Here is an 18,770-nt window from a genome sequence, read left to right as displayed (position 1 = left end):
ATCTGTCTTTTCTTATTTGTTTCTTCTTGCTTGAATGTTCCAGGGATAATACACGCGGAAAAAACATCCATTCTTCCACAAATTTAATGAATTATTTACGTGACGATCAGGTTTGACTTCGTCGAGAGAGCCTAATTTGCCGATATTTGCGGATCTCTCCGTTATAGCAAATTGTGAAAAATCTCCGGGAATATACAAGCAGAGCGCCGATGTGTTCTACGGCGTGTAATCGTCCAATGAATCTCGTTAAGGCACAAGTGACTCTAATGCGCATGTTGCGGCTGTATCGCGACGTAGAAGTTACTCCGTAAACAGTTTAATCCTCAATATCGTGTCACCGCACACGTATCTCCCGGTGTCGTCTCAACGCTTTCTTCTTATTTTTTAGATGCATTTTCAACTGACGAAGCCACAGCGCTCTGTACTTTACGACTTACTTACGACTGTACTTTACGACTTGGTCGTCTATACTTTATGAGCCGTCGTTTGTATTATGTTACATCAGTCACGGAAATTTCTCGATTTCACAATTATCTCGCACATAGGACGTGCGCGATACTGCGAGAATATACAAACGATGCGTCGCTAATGCATTGATGTAACGACAAATTCGATTACATTATACGCCTCGTTATGTAGGAGATAAATTACTGAACGGTGCACGATACGGTTAATGATACGTCCGCGTAGAAAAGAAGAGCCACCAATGCCCCTGCTTACTCATTTACTCGTTAAATTGCTTCATTTCTTTTCGGTATTATCGGCCTGAGCATCTTTTATATCGAAATAGACATATTTCTTATAGCTAGATGAGAGCAGAGTGTATTAATTACATCGCATGAAGTTCATCTTTCTGACATCAGATTGTTAGCTCTTATCTCGCGATAAAATGAAGCTGACGAAAGAGAGGAGAGATATTAGGTAGTCGCGGAATGCACTTTGCTGCTAATGAATATTTACTATTATAATTTATACTCGACGCAACACGCACCACATAACACGTCTGAGCGTGTCGCGTCGGGGAAAATTTGCATAAGAATATCTGTTCGCGACGCGACACGTGCTTTCGACGTGCAACAGCTGCGAGGACCTTTTTTTTTCTTTTTTTAATTACAACGCACTTTTACAGAAAGCTATTTTCCACGATGCGACGCTAGCTAAGCTCTAAACTGTAAAAGGATATCGTTTCGCGCGTTTTTTCAGCGAGATCGAGGGTACATATCGCTCGGAGGAAAACAAGTCCGGCTCCGCTGATAGTAAACATCGCCCAGACGGATATTCGCAAAAATTGTCCGACTCGCGCGGCGACCAATCCTGACCGGGCTCGTGCCCGTTTCGCGCGCCCATCCGCCCATCATCGCTTTAGAGTCCCTCTAATAAGAGGAGGGACTCTAATCGCTTCCGTCCGTGCGCGCCTCTTTGGAGCCGTCCGTCGCGCGGAAAATTACACGCCGTCGAATGTTTCAGAAATTGTGTGTTAACGTGACCCGCACGCACGTGTCGCTCACCCTGCCTCGGGTATCCGGGTATCGTTCGATGAATCGACATTTTGACCACTGGCGCGACAAATACTTTAATCTTCTGCCGCCGATATCTTTTTGCTCATTTATTTATCTCGCGTCCAATTGGAGGGGAAAAAAGGCGAAAGAAAAGAAACCCGACGCTACAGATTGTAATATTATTTTCCGCGGCTTGTTTGCTCATTATCGCTATATATGCGCCTTGTCCGCCAATTATTGTCGCGGAGAGACGCATCACTTGCAGTTTTAAAAGATGTCAATTATCTTTTTCGAAATTCCAATTCAGAGAGCGACGGACAAAAGATAATCCCGTGCATCATTGAGATAATCGGCTCGGCTGTTAAAACGCTAAAAATATTCGCGCGATTCACGCCAGTCATCGTATATATCCAGTTCAGTCCGGTGCGTCAGCGAGACACCTGTTTTATCGCAACACGCGCATTTGCTACTTCGTGGTCAGCCGCGTTATTAATATACACGCAAGCGGTTTTAGCTATAGCGTGCACGGTAAATTCCACGGAACGGCGGAAGCTCGTCGAGGGGAACCTCTGGCCGTATAGGCCGTAGGATCTGGCGCCGGGTGGCCGGGGTCCGGGTTCCCCGCGCGTGCAGTGTCGCGAGGTCGACTCCGGCGCCAAGTCGCACCGGCGAGCACGTGCATCGTGTCTGATCCAGGCAGGCGGAAGGGAGGGGGGGGGGGACGAAGCTCGACGACCATCGAAGTAATTTTCGCTGATAAAAAAGTCACGCGAGCGCTGGGGTATACCGGACTCGACGTGGCGGAAATGCCTTCGCGCGAAAGGGGCGAAGGATTACGCGAACGGGGCGAGGCGCAAAAGAGAGAATCGACCGATTGTGCACGTGGATGACATGGACGGCATGGGCCTCGCCCGGGCCGGACCGGGCCTGGCCGGGCGCGCGACGCCGCTGCGCGCCGACGAGTAGGTAGACGGCTGCAAGGCGCAGGAATGCGCACGGAGCGGAGTCGGAGCCACGCGACGCGCGCACGGCTCCGATTCGCGTACGCGCCGCGATCACGTGAACGTCACGCGCGCGGGCGCGCATGCGCGACGCTCGCAGCCGCGCCGCGGCGCCGGCCGGTCCGCGGCCGCGCGCCGCCCGTTCAAAATTTCTGCGTTTAAACGCGTGTCGAACGTGGTGTAACGTGGAGCGGTAACCGCGCGCGATTATCGGCGCGCCGGCCGAGCCGAGGGGTTGCATTCTTTCTCTCTCTCTCTCTCTGTCTTCCCTCTCCTTTCCTCTTTTCAAAGGCGCGCGCGCGCGCGTGTGCGAATGATATCGCGGGTCTCGCGACTTCTCGTGGAACGTCCGATCGTCGTCGTATAACGACGGCGAGATAAAACCACCGCAGTCGGTCGTGCGCGCCGGAGTCGGTGATAGGCACGCGCGCGATGCGACGTACGTCGGTCATCATCACATGAGGAGGAGAGAACGGTCCTTTAAACGCGCGACCGGCGTATTTCGGAAACAAGAACTCCATTCGTTATAGACAATAACGGACTCTCGATCGTGGTGGTAGCCGACTGATCGCGATGTCACGCACAATCGTATGAGAGAGAAATCAAGAGACACGTGTGTCACTTCTCCCGGGAAAGGAAACGTAACTAAAAACTGCAACTGACAACTTGGTCGCCGGTCGTCGAAGTTTCACGGAGCAAGAGGGATAGGAAAAAAGGCTTCACCGCGTGAAGAAGGAAGGAAGACGGTGGTGGCACATCGTACGTCTCGAGAAAGCGGAGCGGTGAGCCCGTGGGAGTTATTTAAATCCGCTTCTCGTCACGTCCGAGGAGCCTGTCGTTCCTGCGAGAAACTAGTAAGTAACGCAACATAGTTTTTCGTCGGTTTGTTGACCTTACGTGCGTGAGCGATTTAAATCCTCGGGACTCTCACGAAGTAGGTCGATTCGACCGCGTATTTCCAGTTCAGAAATGTGCAATGTGCACTTCCTACTAATTTCGAAGTATGATAAGTATAATAATTAATTAAAGGAAGCTTCTTCGTACATTTTCTTGTTTAACTGAACACAGATTTTCATTCTCGGATTTTTGCATAAAAGTGTAAAACGCGAAAGGAGCTCCATTTTTCTTCTATTATTTTTCTCTTTTAATTTTCTTTTTAGATACGTTTAAAAATAGTTTAATATATTCTAGTAATTTTATCGTTAGTCAAACCATTTGGATGATAAAATTATTATTTATTAGTTTTGAACAGCGTTCTCTCTCCCTTTTTTCTCTCTATTTCTTTCTAGCTCTAATTTGTTTAATTACTTACATTTTTTTTACTATGTTGGTTAATTATTATTAAAAATGCGGTAATAAGACAACTTAGTCATGCAATTAATTGGATAATAATTGCAAGCGATTTTCGCGACATTCGTAAAGACAAACTTTCTTGCTGAAATCATTCAATTTATTGTTCTCAATTTTTTATGCAGATATGATAATAATTAGGTATATTTTTATATTTATTCACACAACGCACACATAAACTTACATACAATACATATTACATATCGAATGTATGTAATTTATATGCATTTTAATTTTAGCTGCAATAGTAGCTAAAATAGCTCTTGAATCTTGGCACTTAATGCATTCACGAAATTTTCCATTCTCTGTTTTGTAACTCAGGAAACAAAGCTACAATATTTTCAAAGCGCGACACATGCATTATCGTGTTTGGCATGTTCGTGTGAAAAGAACACACATGTGAAAACATAGAAACCCTCAAGGGTCAGACCCTAGGGTCTCTAGTGAAAACTGATATCGAAGCCGGTATTCCTTTTCATAAAAGCTCAGATTTCAACGCTGTGAAAATATGAAAATAAACTCCCGATTTATCTCCAAACAAAAATATGGTGCGATTGTGACGTGAAGAATTCCGTTCCTGTAGCATGAAAAATCTTTATAGTACTAAAAGTTTGGTCTTACCAAAATTACACTGGTTTCAAGCGTACGTTGCAGGCGCAGTAGTCGCGGACGGACGCGCCGCGCCGCGCCGCTCCGAAACCGCGTCTGCAACAAACCTGGACGTTTCCCTTGCAGCCGGGAATTGCTCGTGGTCGCGTATCTCTCGCCGGTATCTACGACTCGTAGGCACCTGTATCTAAAAGACGTTTGTTTACGTTTATTGTTAGCTCTGTGGTCCGATTCCGACCACGTGATACTGAATATACATACCTACACGTAGAATGAGGATTAGATAGAATCACATCATCATGCGCGATGCGGACGAATAACTCGCGATTTCGCAACTGATTCGATTTCTGGAATTTTGGAAGGTTTAATTTAATTAAACCTTTGTATTTGGGCAAATTTAAATTTGGGAAAAGCTGTGAATATATAGAGATTTTATTTTTTTCATCAACTTAGATTTGAGTGGAAACTTTATTTTAAGCTGAAGAGCACGTGTTCAACGCACGTGAGAATGAACGTGATGCAAAATTCAGATCAAGTTCCGATCTGAATCATGAACCACAGACGTCTCCGATAGTGGAAAATACCGCGAGCAATTAAGTCTCTTTGTGATGGTTAATAAATGAACTCTTGATCCTCTCTTATCGTTATGGTATTTCTATCCGTTGGCAAAAAATATCGATATAATTGTGCGACGTCAGGAGCGTGTCACACATCGTGAAACTGGCGTGATATTCTAAACGGAAGATTTGAATTGGAATAAAAGATAACGTCTGAATCTCAACTAACACGTCAAATAATATGTAACTAATTATTTACACGCGATTTCGAAGTTCATTTACAGCGAATCAAAAAAGACGCGTTCACCACATGTGTATTATCATCTCTCAAAGGGAATTCTTTGTTTACAAATAAGACCCAAGATAACTTCTTCAAGTGACAAGTAATTTACACACATGTTAGATATTATGTCGTATCATTATCAAATTAGCTTGTCTATTAACATAGACAATGTTAATAGACAAGCTAATTTGGTAATGATAAGACATAATATCTAACGTGTGTAAATTACTTGTCACTTGAAGAATCTATTTTTACTTTATTAGGCACGTGTTGATTCGCATTAGCGATGCATATATAATTAAAAGAATTTTGTTTCGCAATTAATCAGCAAACTGTATCGAAAAATTAATTCAAGCGAATGTGACAAAATTCTGTGCAATTATTCATTGCCAAAGATGTTAGATTGATTAAAATGAAGACATCTTATTCTTTCCATTTCGTTTTATTTCCTCAATTTCAGTAATTAATAATTTATTAATTAAATGTTCAATGATAGAGTAATAGAGCGAAAAGTTTCCTTAACAAACGGATAGAATTCGAGAAATTATTCCTGAAAATCTCTTGTATCAGATCTTTGCAGCGAAATGTATCGATACACAGCGTGTATCGCCCAGATATTCTCTCGAAACCAGCTTGGCGGCTTCCTGGACGACATTCACGCGTCGTGTGTAGTCGTGTGTTTCGTGCTTGCACAAAAGCCGGCATTTTTCCCGGTTAAACGACCCTCGAACACACCTATGTGATATTTCAGCGTGTGTGAAGCGTAGCACTAGTTTCCGGGGAAAGTCCGAGGCCGATTCTCGCGACCTTTCCGATTAGGGGTGCATCGGAGTGGCCGAGGATATCCGCGGCAGAGCAGGAAGAACTCTAAAAGAGTATTTAAGTAGCAGAGAAATCTAGAATTTACGTGAATTTATCGTGGAAGTAAATATATCTTATATCGCATAGTAACGTATGCGAACGTGCTCCGTTTTTTATTACGTAATACCAACGTGTGCATTAATGAACAAGTTATCACTAAACACGATATCACTAAGAAAGCGAAAGAAAGAAAGTTTAGACGAGACACAACGGATAATGAATAAGAGCTGTATCTTATCTGCGTCTATCAATCCGTCTACTGATTTCACGCACCGTTGTTTAAATAAAAAAAAGAGTAAACTTGGAGACACGTGATTCTCGAATGATATTACATCAGATATTAAGGAAGGAATTAAAACGCCACACAGTTCAATTAAGTAGACGTGAATGTAACTTTGATGTTTAAGACTTATCGATTTTTCTCTTTGTGGCACTAAAAGGATTGTTTCTTTATCGTATTAAAATACATTAATCTATTTATCAAAGGCGCGACAGTCCCTGATCAGTTTTTCCCTTACTTTCCTTGAAGGTTTCATTATTTTAATTTCTATGGGAATAGGTTACTGCCTCCTGGATTATAAATCTATTATTAAATTAAATTAAATTCGTGCAAATATCAATTCATTTTTATCTAATTATTAGATGATAATTTATTTGCCTTTTCAACATTTATTTATTTCTTATTAAAATAAGCAATTTGTTGAAAATATTATTTCTTATCTATATTAAACAAAATTATATATTAATTAACGCTACGGCAAATAATGAATACTGAACATTGTGCTGCATCGCATAGTGTGTAGCTAGGATAAGAAATACACCGAGCAGAATTTTCGCCAAAATTCCTAATAAAATAATGTCTCTATATTTCAATTTGGAAAATAAGTCAATGTGCCCTTAATGCTACTTATTTACACGTGTTTAACGATAACGGGTGTGCGTTGAAACGGATTCAGTACATCTTTATGCGATCTAACATCGCGTGTTTTCGGCGACGAGTTAAACTTTGCTCGGTAAGATTCCGCGATCGGCCATTTCGCGAGGGCGTTAGAGCCAAGCGAGAAGAAGAAAGAGAGAGCTGGAAATATATGTATGTCGGTTATCATTACCACTTCGAACCAGAATACCGGGGGCGATAAGGCCGGGAGGGTTCGACCTCAACGGCGCCTCCGTCCGAGTGAGAAAAGAAAAGGGGGAAAAAATGGGAGAAATACTGCCACGCTCAGTATACAGAATACGGAGTCGTCTGATTCCGAAAGTACTAGATACGGTTCGTCGAATGCCGCTTATACAAGATCTCTCTCACGTGTTCGTCGCATGGATGTCTGGCGACATGCAGCAGCGATTCGAAATTAGAACATTTCTATCAACGGTTCCGTTGAACTTTACAGCCACGCGTAAACTTGAATCTCGTTCTCGATCTCCGTATGCAACAAAATCATAAATATGATTTTACACGAATCTTTTATACTGTATATAGATATTTGGTCGAGGGCAAATATCTATAAATAGGCACTGAGAAAACTGGATAGCAAAATTTCAGAAAAAATTTCAATATAATATATAATATAATGACCGACTATCATAATATAATAATCGACTTGATCGCGTGTGCACGTACGAGCGGTCATTTTTTTTTCAGATCAAAGTCCTAAGAGAAAACAATTGATAAAATGTTAAATATCAGAATGTGTGCTTGTCTCCGACATGCATGTAATCTCCGATGAGCTATTTCTAGTATCACGTATTCGTGGTCTGATCGGGTCTCGAATTTGAATGAAGCTACTCGAATTCCATCGACCGGTCCTTCTGCTCTCTACCGGGCCCGGTTCACGCTCATTTTGTGTGACACGCATATGAAATGATAAAACCGGTTGAAGAACGTCTCTTCTCCGTTCATTTTACTCTTTATCAGCGGCTACTTTTTTACGTTCAAAAATCGGTTTCAACAACTGATGCTTAAAATATTTGCACAGAACAAATTCAGAATTGTCATAATCAAGGTTTATCACGCGTTGCTAAGTAGACTCGTCGACTCATCGTTACGTCAAGTGTGATGATCGAATAAGACATATGTCACAAGTACAAATAAAAATTTTACGACGAATATTGAAGTGCCTCCTCCATGATCTTCTCATTTTTCCAGCATCGATATAATAGTAACATATGTATAGATTAAAAAAAATATAGATTGTATTAATTAAAATGCTTTTCTCTATATAATAAAAATCTAATTTTTGTAGAGAGAAAACTCTCGTGAATTTATGAATATTTTGTCTAAAGCTGCATAAGTTGCTTAGTACATTCAGCTAATATTACTCCAATATATAAATAGCATTATAATTTATGCAACTTGAGAGTGGAAAACAAAGTCAATATTTAACACCATTTGCCTTTATAATGAATGAGGAAAAGTAGATTGGCATAAAATTAGAAACACATTAGAAAAGTTAAAAATACACAATATACTTTTTTGAGCAAGTTTCTACTTATCCTACTTATCCTAATCTGCCTAATTTACTTATTTATTATTTATTAGGGAACGTCAATTTGCAAAGAGAGAGAGAGAAACTTGATAAAATTTTATTTATAAGTGTCTGACACTTAATAGATTTTAAAGTTCAGCCTATTATAATTTGCATGGAATGCATTATAAAAAGTGGATCTTTTAAGTAACATTGGAGTGTTTTGAAATTCAAAATGGCAAAGAGTAACTATTCAGGGTTATCTGGCACAGTGTTTACATTCTTGTACACATCGTTTACATTCTTGTGGCCATTCTTTAATGCACAGAGTAACATGATATCGAAATTATCGTAGGTCAGGCGTACAAGGGTTTCGGCATCATTATTTCGGCATCATTTGTCTCTTCTTTCAGATAACGCTAGTTCTTTCGTATTTTACGCACGCGGGTCAGCAATTATTATTAGAATGCAATATTAGATATGGTATCAATCAAGTGTCAATACGAACGGAAGAAACATAATTAACTAAACCAACCCCATCAATTACTCATTTCCGTTCAAATTTAATCTCATTCGTGAATTATCAAAAACTCGACTACTTAATCATTAAAGGAATATATTATGTAACATTTTATGTACTGTAAGTTATTATTCTTATATCGCAATTATATCTATTTATGCATCATTATTATTTTTACAAAGCGTCACAATATTTCTTTACCAGAACATAAAAAATTCACAATTACAATTGGAAATAAAATTTTCGCTACATAGTTTTGTGCAAAAATTCCTCGGATACACACATTCGTTCTCTTTTTATACATTTTGTGTACCGAGAAGACTAAAGTTGTTTGAATCGATTTCGCCGAATTCTGTAGTGCATCCACGAAACGATCACATTTCCATTCACGATCGTCATTCCGTTTTTATTTTTGCCAACTGATTCATGCGACAGAACAGGCGCACTGAACTATTTGCGGAATTGTATTCACGAGAAGAGTGAAATCGAGGCAGCTGTCGTCCGTCGACTCGCGTGGCAATACACCCTCCTTGTCAACCGCGTCGAAACATTATTGTCTCGATAACGTCATTCGTCGTCTCGATCGTACAAGTGTATATTTAACGCTATCAGTCAAACGCGCCCTCGCCTTTTTTTCCTCAACGATAAAGAATGTGTGTCTTCAGCGGCGCAAAGCAATTCCGATTGGTTGTAAGAGGCATGTATCAGGCAATATCACACATTGTGGACTGACAAACAAAAGTCACGTTATACCGGTAAGACCGTCGAAACCGATATCAATGTGTGTTTTCGCACTGCACGCGGGATTACATTTTCTTGTTTGATTGGAAGATATCTGCCAGGTCACGTAATACAGTAAATTACGAGGCAGTCATGTTCTACAACGATAATTTATGTCGTAATTTAAAGTTACCTGAAGGATAAGATATTGTTGTATATATATATAACTCAGAATTATTATTTATCGAGCTTCGCCACTTTAAATCATTTATAGCTAGAGAAATAATTTAGTAGATTTATTGAATAAAAATTAAATTTCTCTAAATCGAACGATTCTCTAAATACGTAAAAATAACAAAAGCAACGAAAACAATTTCTCGGATATTTATCATGACAAATATTTCTCTTATTTCCTCTATTCTTTATCTGTTTTCTCTCATTACTGATTTAGTGTAAAAATTTATTACGATAATGTAAAATCCAAGTTTTACGGAGTGAGGAGTGTGCAGATTATTAAATGATTACGCTATTGATGACCTTAGGTCAGTTCGATCGATTAGTTATGTATACGCAGCAACTGTAAAAATAACGGAAATGTGATAAATGAAATTGTAAATTAGACACTGTCTGTGAAGAAACGTGAAGCCCAAGCGATATTTGACGTCTTCCGCATAGTGTTTGACACCTTCTGCCCGCTTTATTATCTCTATGATGCTAATTCTTTGCAGTCAGACTCAGATAACCTTATCGCTTTTTGATATAGTAAAACATCTGACTACGACTGATAGCGATGACCGATTACCAAATGTCTGTCGTACGAGTGCTTCGCATAGTATTTTCGCAGAGTTATGTATAATCTATCATTGAACTTGACACTTGACAATTATTAAAATAAAAAATTATTAAAATAAAAGTAAAATTAGGAATTGAAAATTAGAGAAAATTACAGAATCGACAAAAGTGGAGTAGACAATTATTTCCATATCTTTTCCGTATCGCCGAGATAAAAGTGCGAAAACGTGGGTTGTAAAAGCCTATTGTGATTAACATATGCGCAGCTTTATTTAAAATTAATATCTTATCGGCTAAAGGTATGTAAGTCACGTACGTGATGATATTTTCGACTTTGACGATTGCATTACATAACTTATCCTGATTTTAGACCCGTATATCCTTTATCTCTCGAATGAATCAGATATTATGACTTCCGTTTTGAACGATAGTTTATCTTATGAGACAGGCACGTTATAAATAACATATATTTTGATTATAAATCAGTCAATCATAAATATTTACGAGGCAGATGTTATTTATCGCATTCTATTGATTGAAAAAATCATTTAAGAGATATCTACATTTTTGCATGATTTTATCTTACAACTAATAAGATCAATAAAATATTATTACTATGTTCTTTTACGACATGCCCTTGATATATATATATATATATATATATATATGAGCATAAACATTATACTATACATTTCTCGATATTTTTTTTAAACACTCATACCACAACTTTCCAAGTTTTAGTATTAAATGTCTCATTCAACTAACTAAGTCTCTAATAATTTCTGATAAAAAATATTAAAATGAAGTAAAAAAATGTATATGTATAAAGAGTTTCTTGAATCTTTTCTCTTGAGTCTTGATATGAATTCTTACTATCGATATATATTTATCACTTGTATTCTTTCTTTCTCTTTCTCTTATCCCGTATATCTCTTACTAGAATAATTTAATATCAAAGGGTAGAAGAGCTTGATAATTTATTAGTTTTGTCGTCAATCCAGATGTCCTATGCTTAATAATTTACCTGCTCGTCATGCAACATTGCGTTCTACTAACAACAAATGATTCGACGTCAGCGGTCAAAGTTATATGTGATCATCACATGGCGCCAATGCGGTCTCCGAGACTACATTGATAAACAAACCGCAAAGTGACCGTGGATATCTCTGGTCGTGACTCTAGGCTTACAGTGCATTTTAAATTATGATTATTAACGTAACGATTTTTAATACACGTGATATCTATATTACTTATTAAAAATATTTGCTGCCTAGTGAACTTGTCTCATTATCTAGGTCTCGTAGTTTCTCATTGTTGTGTAAAAATGAATATATAAACTGGAAACTACACATATAGACATATGTATACGTATATGATGGGTAATGAATTTGCAGCAACGTAATATAAAGAAGAATGAGAAATATATTTTAAACATTATCATAAATTATATATAGAAATACTATTACATGTTATAGAAAAACTCTTCTTTAGAGAAAGAGATAAAGAGGGAAAAGAGTGAACACTACTCGAGAAATCTAGAAGCGTTTCGTTATAGCTTTCACAATTTCTCACTGTTTGAGTTTACTTTTCAAAGCTTGCCGTGTTTATGAGTTGGCAAGTTTCGTGACCTCTGCGCGGGGTTAAGGTTTTCTATTTCGAGCATTTCGCAATTGGGCTGAGAGACTTGCAGTCACTTTTCCGTTCTTTGATGCCGTCCGCGAGTTTATATCTACCTTAAAGAGCGTGGACAATTGGATCAGATCCAAGGCCGTGTTTCACGACAATCTAAATTTGGCCGCAAGATTGTCCGAAATAGTTCGACTGCGTAACTTTTCTCATCAAGTCATCTAACCAGATAGTATTCGTTCTCCGGTGAAAAAGCGCGCTATTGTAATTGCGATTTATTCATTTGGGCGCTTTTGCTAGACATTGAAAATGCTTTTGACGCATAAATCTTGCAAGGATTAAATTACGTTACATTTTGCTATTTTTACTTTGTGTATACTGATCCAATCATGCAATATATGCAAATGTAAAAATAAGCTGTTCCTCTAAATTATCAAAGACAATAAATTTTATATATCCCAATAATGAGATCAAAGTATAAAAAAATAAAAAAGTTAGAGATAAGTGTGACATAAACTTAAGATGACCCAAGAGCATGCTTATCGATGCAAATAATAATGAAATTATAGAGGACATGAGAGATAAATGTTAATTTGGCGTTAATTGCATATTTGGCTGATTTAAAAAGTGCTGATGATATTAAACGTGATTGTATTTATGCAGTTTGCAAAATTGATAAGCTATTTAGATGTTGTTGTTACTGAAAATTATTTGCGGATAAACGTTTATTTTAAATATATATAAAAAACACTTATTAATATTGTAAAAAGTATGAATTGTAGAGTGTGGTATAATCGTTGACACATTAATTGAAGGACAGAAAATTGCGCCTTTACAACTGCGTTCGATCGCCTATCGTTAAACTTGCACATATCGAACATTCGCTGCAATCGTGTCGCATATTTCTTTTCATGGCCTCACATGTGTAAACAGAAGAGGCCAGGCGATAAACTACTGCCGTTGACACGTGTATGATCGCTTCTTTCTGCTACAGCAGCGAGTACCACATCGTCGGTGACCTCGATGATCATCAATAGTATGTCAATTTCCGGGACATTTTATCATTTAATATAAATCTATATAAATATAAATATGTATATAAAAATTTATAACGTAGTATGCAATAAATAATTATTATAAATGTTTATAAAAATAATATTTCGCGATATTCCAAAAAAAACATTGCAGCAAGAAACGTATCAATAAACGTCATCTTTTCAACAGTCTATCGTTTAACGTTTACCTAACTGTGTTTACGACATTTAATAGATGACGGTCCGACCCGATCATTACTTCGATGAGAGGTTTCTTCATCTCCTCGCATCCGCGACAAAAATATCGCGGATGGATTTATCACGCTGAAGCACGCAACGTGTGCATCTCGGAAAAGCGCGATAAAGTCGTGAATAGAGATGTAACGAGGCGCGTCGTGTCGAGAATTAAGTCCGTGAGTTCAAGTTTAAAACCTATTCATTTTGCGGGAACGGTAAAAATACTGTCGCCAAATATGTCGCGTTCTAGCACGCGGCGGTATTTCTGCAGAGAAAAGTGCAACACGCCGATCACGAATTGTCGAGTCGATGAATAGGAAGTGCAACGAAGCGTGTCGAAGGCTTATTGTCCGCGATTGTGATAATCCAAGCACTGACAAGGTTCTACGAGAGATAAATCTTGATCTTGATTAATCTGAAGAAGATTGGTAATTTTGACCAATGAAATAAAATAACGGTTCAATTCTTTAATGTCAAGTAATGTCCATACTTGCTGATTTTATTGCGTGAGAATAATTTTAAAGGACCCCGCACACATCACATGGAAAAATGGCCTCCCGTCGAATTTGCTGAAATTGTAGTATGATGTAGTTCATAACGTTCTGTCGAAAGTTCCAATGAGTCCGAGGTCAAAAAATGGACAGTTTCCGAGATACGGAGGGTCAAAGGTCAATCATATGAAAAATGGCCTCCCGTTGAAGTTGTTGAAATTGTAGATGCAGTTCATGACGTCCTGATCAAAAGTCTCAATGGGCCCGAGGTAAAAAAAATGGACAGTTTCCGAGATACGGAGGGCCAAAGGTCAATAATAGTGCCTCATTCGAAAATTCTATTCTTTATGTATATTACGAAGCTACATTCACACACAAATACACATACATACGCACACACCAACACTGCTCACATACGGATATACACAAAGAATAGAATTTTCGAATGAGGCACTATTATTGATCTTTGACCCCGCCGTATCTCGGAAACTGTCCATTTTTTTACCTCGGGCCCATTGGGACTTTTGATCAGGACGTCATGAACTACATCAAACTACAATTTCAGCAAATTCGACGAGAGGCCATTTTTCCATGTGATGTGTGCGGGTTCCTTTAATCAATGTTTACAAGAATATTGTTGTGTGCGAATATTCTTTTATCACTTTTTAATATCACTGTCTCGCTCGTAAATAAAAGTGTTACATAACCGAATCGCTATTTCATTCTATTACATTACTTGTCGATTTTTGACGATACTTGTTGTTGGTTAGATAAGGCATATTATAACGGCTTCGGAAAATTACAGGGATATGATAATGAGAGTATCAAGAAACGATAAGATTCTTTATATTAATCGTCAGACTAAACAGTTCGACCTTGCTAAAACACTGCAAGATAAAGGCAGAATGACACAATGCGACGACCCTTTATACACATAACGAACAATCTCGTGAACCGTACAATGTCCAAGTTTTATATTGAGTTTTTTTTCTGTGTGGTATCTAGCCAATTTATTAACTTAATTTCTAGTTTAAGTTCTCTGTGTCTTAAAAAATCTTTATTCTAGATTTATAGTGCTACCTAATTACGACCAAGCCTGCCCGAATTAAAGTAATACTTTTTTAAAATTTTGTTTGCATTACTTAATAAGATATTATAATTATATTGCGTTCCTGCATGCTATATATTTTTATCAAATATACAAATATGAAAATTTAACGACACGAATATTTAAATGTCCAACTTAATTAAACGGATAAATATATAACTACTAAATGTGTACACGAATCATCGAGATAAAATCTCTTTAATTTCTCTAGTCACATAGTTATCTTATGACTGACTTTGTAGCTTAACTCGATTGATTTTTAATATCAATTAAGCCACACCTTTCTCGCTCTGTTGGAAGAGACAAGCATTACACCACTCATATCAAAGTGTTCAGATGCACTTACTTTTGCTAACAGTGTTCGCAAACCTGTTGCAAACTAATTATATTCTATGTTGTATCAATGATTTAGGAGATAACTTCATGCTGTGAGATCTGAAATTGCTTCCACGCGATTCATGGTCTGCCGATTCTCTGCGTTGCCGTTTGGTTTTGGTCTGGTACCTACTGTACATGCGTGTCGCGTCTCGGGCCCGGTTCACCCGGAACCGGTCCCCAGAAAAGGAAGAGCGGCTCACCGGTTAGTCGCGTCTGCCATGAGAGTCGTAATTCTACTCCGCGAGTAACCTGATTATGTGTATAATACATGCGCCAGCACGCAAAAGTGTATCAACGGCAAAATTATATGCGCAGATATACACAGACTCTAAGCGCAATTAGGCCTTTTAATCAGATCGAAAATATATGCAAATTGTACTGAATTCCAGTAATCTTACGTACATAGCAAAACAAACGTTCTCTTTGTAAGATAATTGGGATTTAAACGAACATGTGAATATTACTTACCCTGTATATTACTTTTATCTGAAACTCATATTAATGAGATGTAATAAATCTTACTTATATTGCCGGATTATGATGACCTTTAATCACTTGTACCGTTCGCTTTTTAACCACGCGGTCATATCGTATCTTGGAACAAAAATGTACGTACGTAATATAAGATAGATCATTTTACAAGATACCATAATACATTCGACAAACGATTAACGGCGTCGTATCTGGCCATGTTTGACGTACAGATAATTGATAATGCGGGAAAATACATTAATGTGGATTATGCGCGCTTATCATAACAAATTCTTAAGGTACAAAGGTATTTTTGTTGGTATAAAGGTACACACACACGATTGTTTTTATCACTGCAAAGAATGCGATTACTAAATCGATAAACATATAACTGTCACGCGTATATCGGCAACTATAAATTGGCATTCAATCGATACAGCTAATAAATATTTTTAATGGCATTAAAATTATACAGATCCACGTGATCCGAGGATGATTCGAATAGTTGACGAAATTTCTGGCAGCCAAGAGATGTTCCTAACCACTTTGAACGCTATATATCGTTCGTAGACTACACCCACGAAAATTAATACTACGTCTCGACGTCAATAATAATTTCGGCGCCAGAGTTCCCTTGAAGAGAGACCATTAAGCAGCACATTTTCAGTGTCGTACGATTTCTCGCGCCTAATTCTTTGGCTGTCGCTTCTGCCCAGTTTTACGATTCTATATTTACGAAAGAAAACACAAGTGTGCAAAAAAAGAGAATATCGCCGGCCAAGTTATATTTAATTTAAATTCTATTAGTGGTCCAGAAAACTCAGGATAAATTGTAATATGTAAAATATAAATATAGACTTTTTAACTCAAACAGCTCTACTTTTAAAACAAATGAAATCTTCCGCACTCATTTTGTATATTTCGAAATTTCTGTCGAACTTTATAAAAGTGGGCCCTTTTCTTTTGCAGGTCTAAATGTGTTCGATAGCGATGCCGGCCGAATTAATTCTACACAGCCCCCCGGTGTACAGCTCCCTGCTGTACGGCCCCTATATGGTTACGGCACCCACGATCACCAGCCGATCGGTGCCGCCTAGAATCAGGCCGTGTCTCTCTACAGGATCCTTGTCTTTGGACTCGCTGCGGAACAACGATGGCAAACAGAAGAAACGGGTGGTGTTCGCCGATGATCGCGGGCGCCCCCTCACACAGGTATTTCCACGATTTTTTCTTTGCCTTCGTTAAGATAAGTCACACGCGTGAAATCGGTCTTCTTATACGACAGATGAATTTGATTACTCGCACATTACGATATTCGCAGATCGGGGTCTCGGTTTTTCGGCAAGTTAAAGAAAAAAAAGCTCGTAAGTTTTTGTAATGGCTAAACCACCTGTCGTATCGTATATCAAAGTGAAAAATAAAATTTCGGTCACCATTACATTCATAAGATGTTTAGTTTATTTTTGAGACACAAATAACGACGGAGATAAGCAAAGCCAAAATGCTTAACCAGTGACGTGTCAAGCAACGTTTTTTTATTTTGCTTTTAAATTACGGTTTTTACTTGAAATTGTTCTTACTAAAGTAGCACGTTAACATCTGGCCTGAGGTCCATGAATCACGCATTTAACATGTGCGCTGGTAATCGTCAGCTTTTGACAATTTATACTTCGTGTATAAATTGTCATATATTGATAAACTATATTACGTGTAAACTGGATTTATGTCAAAAGTAAGTGCCAAGAGACACGTAATTTAAACCCACTTAATACGCCAAAATGTCAAATAGAATTACCTTACGATCATTAAAATTGAATAATAAAATTACAATGCAATTACAATGCAATTAATACTTAATCAAGACTACAAATCCGAACTTAATTCCTAATAATGTCAAGTTAATAAGAATTTCTTTTACGAACAAAAAATTCGCAATAGTTTTCTAATAATAATTGATGTCTTTATTTCACTGTCCAACAAAGAGAACCTCGCATTTTAATTTTTTTCAGTTCTAATCTGTCACTATTATATCATCCAACAATCGGATTAACGTTGCATCCAATTAACTTTTTCTTTTAACTTGTAATATCATTCTATATATTTCAATATTTCGTTCAACTTGATACTTAGGTTCGCGTTATGTCGGAACCGAGCAACGTACCACCACTGTGGAGCACGGCCTATGTGGCGGGCTTGACCGGAGGTCTGCTCGGCATATCGAAGGATCAAAGTCAGGAAGCGACGCAGGATAACACGCCGCCGTGGCAAGTGACCTTTCCGCAGCCGGCGAGCGACTATCTCGCCTTCCGGCGTAAGCTCGATCAGGATAACGTCAGTCTGGAGAATGTAATTGTACGCGAGTCCGAGCAGTGTCTGGTGGGCACGGTGAAGGTGCGAAATCTGGCCTACGACAAGGAGATCGTGGTAAGGGCCAGCAGCGACAACTGGTCCACCCACGAGGACGTGCACTGCACGTACGTGGCGCAACCGGGATCGCCGGGTTCCCTCATCCTGTACGACACCTTCCGTTTCCGGCTCACCTTGCCGGTGGCATCGGACATCATCGAGTTCTGCGTGAGATATCGCACCGAAGCCAAGGAGTCGTGGGACAACAACGAGGGCAAAAACTATCTGATTCGCAAAAAACAAGAGGTGAGAGTTTTAAACAAATTATTTAATCTCTTAATACGTGCAGAATATTAAATTCATGACGTCACTTCTATTTGTAGTCCTTGTAATGCATACGATGTTCTGTGACTGATGGACTG

The 18,770-nt window shown here is 38.6% G+C and overlaps 1 protein-coding gene across 2 annotated transcripts in view; it reads left to right on the top strand.

The window, feature by feature from the left end:
- The first annotated feature begins 2,616 nt into the window (after nucleotides 1-2,616).
- The window catches only part of Gbs-70e (Glycogen binding subunit 70E), a 24,799-nt gene continuing 8,645 nt past the window's right edge, over nucleotides 2,617-18,770 (top strand). Inside the window, exons 1-3 of one of the 2 annotated variants that reach the window (XM_071700703.1) lie at nucleotides 2,617-3,354; nucleotides 16,972-17,214; nucleotides 18,133-18,654. In XM_071700703.1, coding sequence (XP_071556804.1) covers nucleotides 16,978-17,214; nucleotides 18,133-18,654 — 759 coding nt within the window. In that variant the 5' untranslated portion in view covers nucleotides 2,617-3,354; nucleotides 16,972-16,977. The remainder of the gene's footprint in view (nucleotides 3,355-16,971; nucleotides 17,215-18,132; nucleotides 18,655-18,770) is intronic. The other variant, XM_071700702.1, reaches the window with a different exon arrangement.

The sequence above is a fragment of the Temnothorax nylanderi genome, unplaced genomic scaffold (assembly GCF_030848795.1).
Source record: "Temnothorax nylanderi isolate EJ_2023f unplaced genomic scaffold, tnyl_v1.0 TNYL_tig0023_pilon, whole genome shotgun sequence".
NCBI lineage: Eukaryota > Metazoa > Arthropoda > Insecta > Hymenoptera > Formicidae > Temnothorax > Temnothorax nylanderi.
This window is presented reverse-complemented; position numbering and strand designations above follow the sequence as displayed.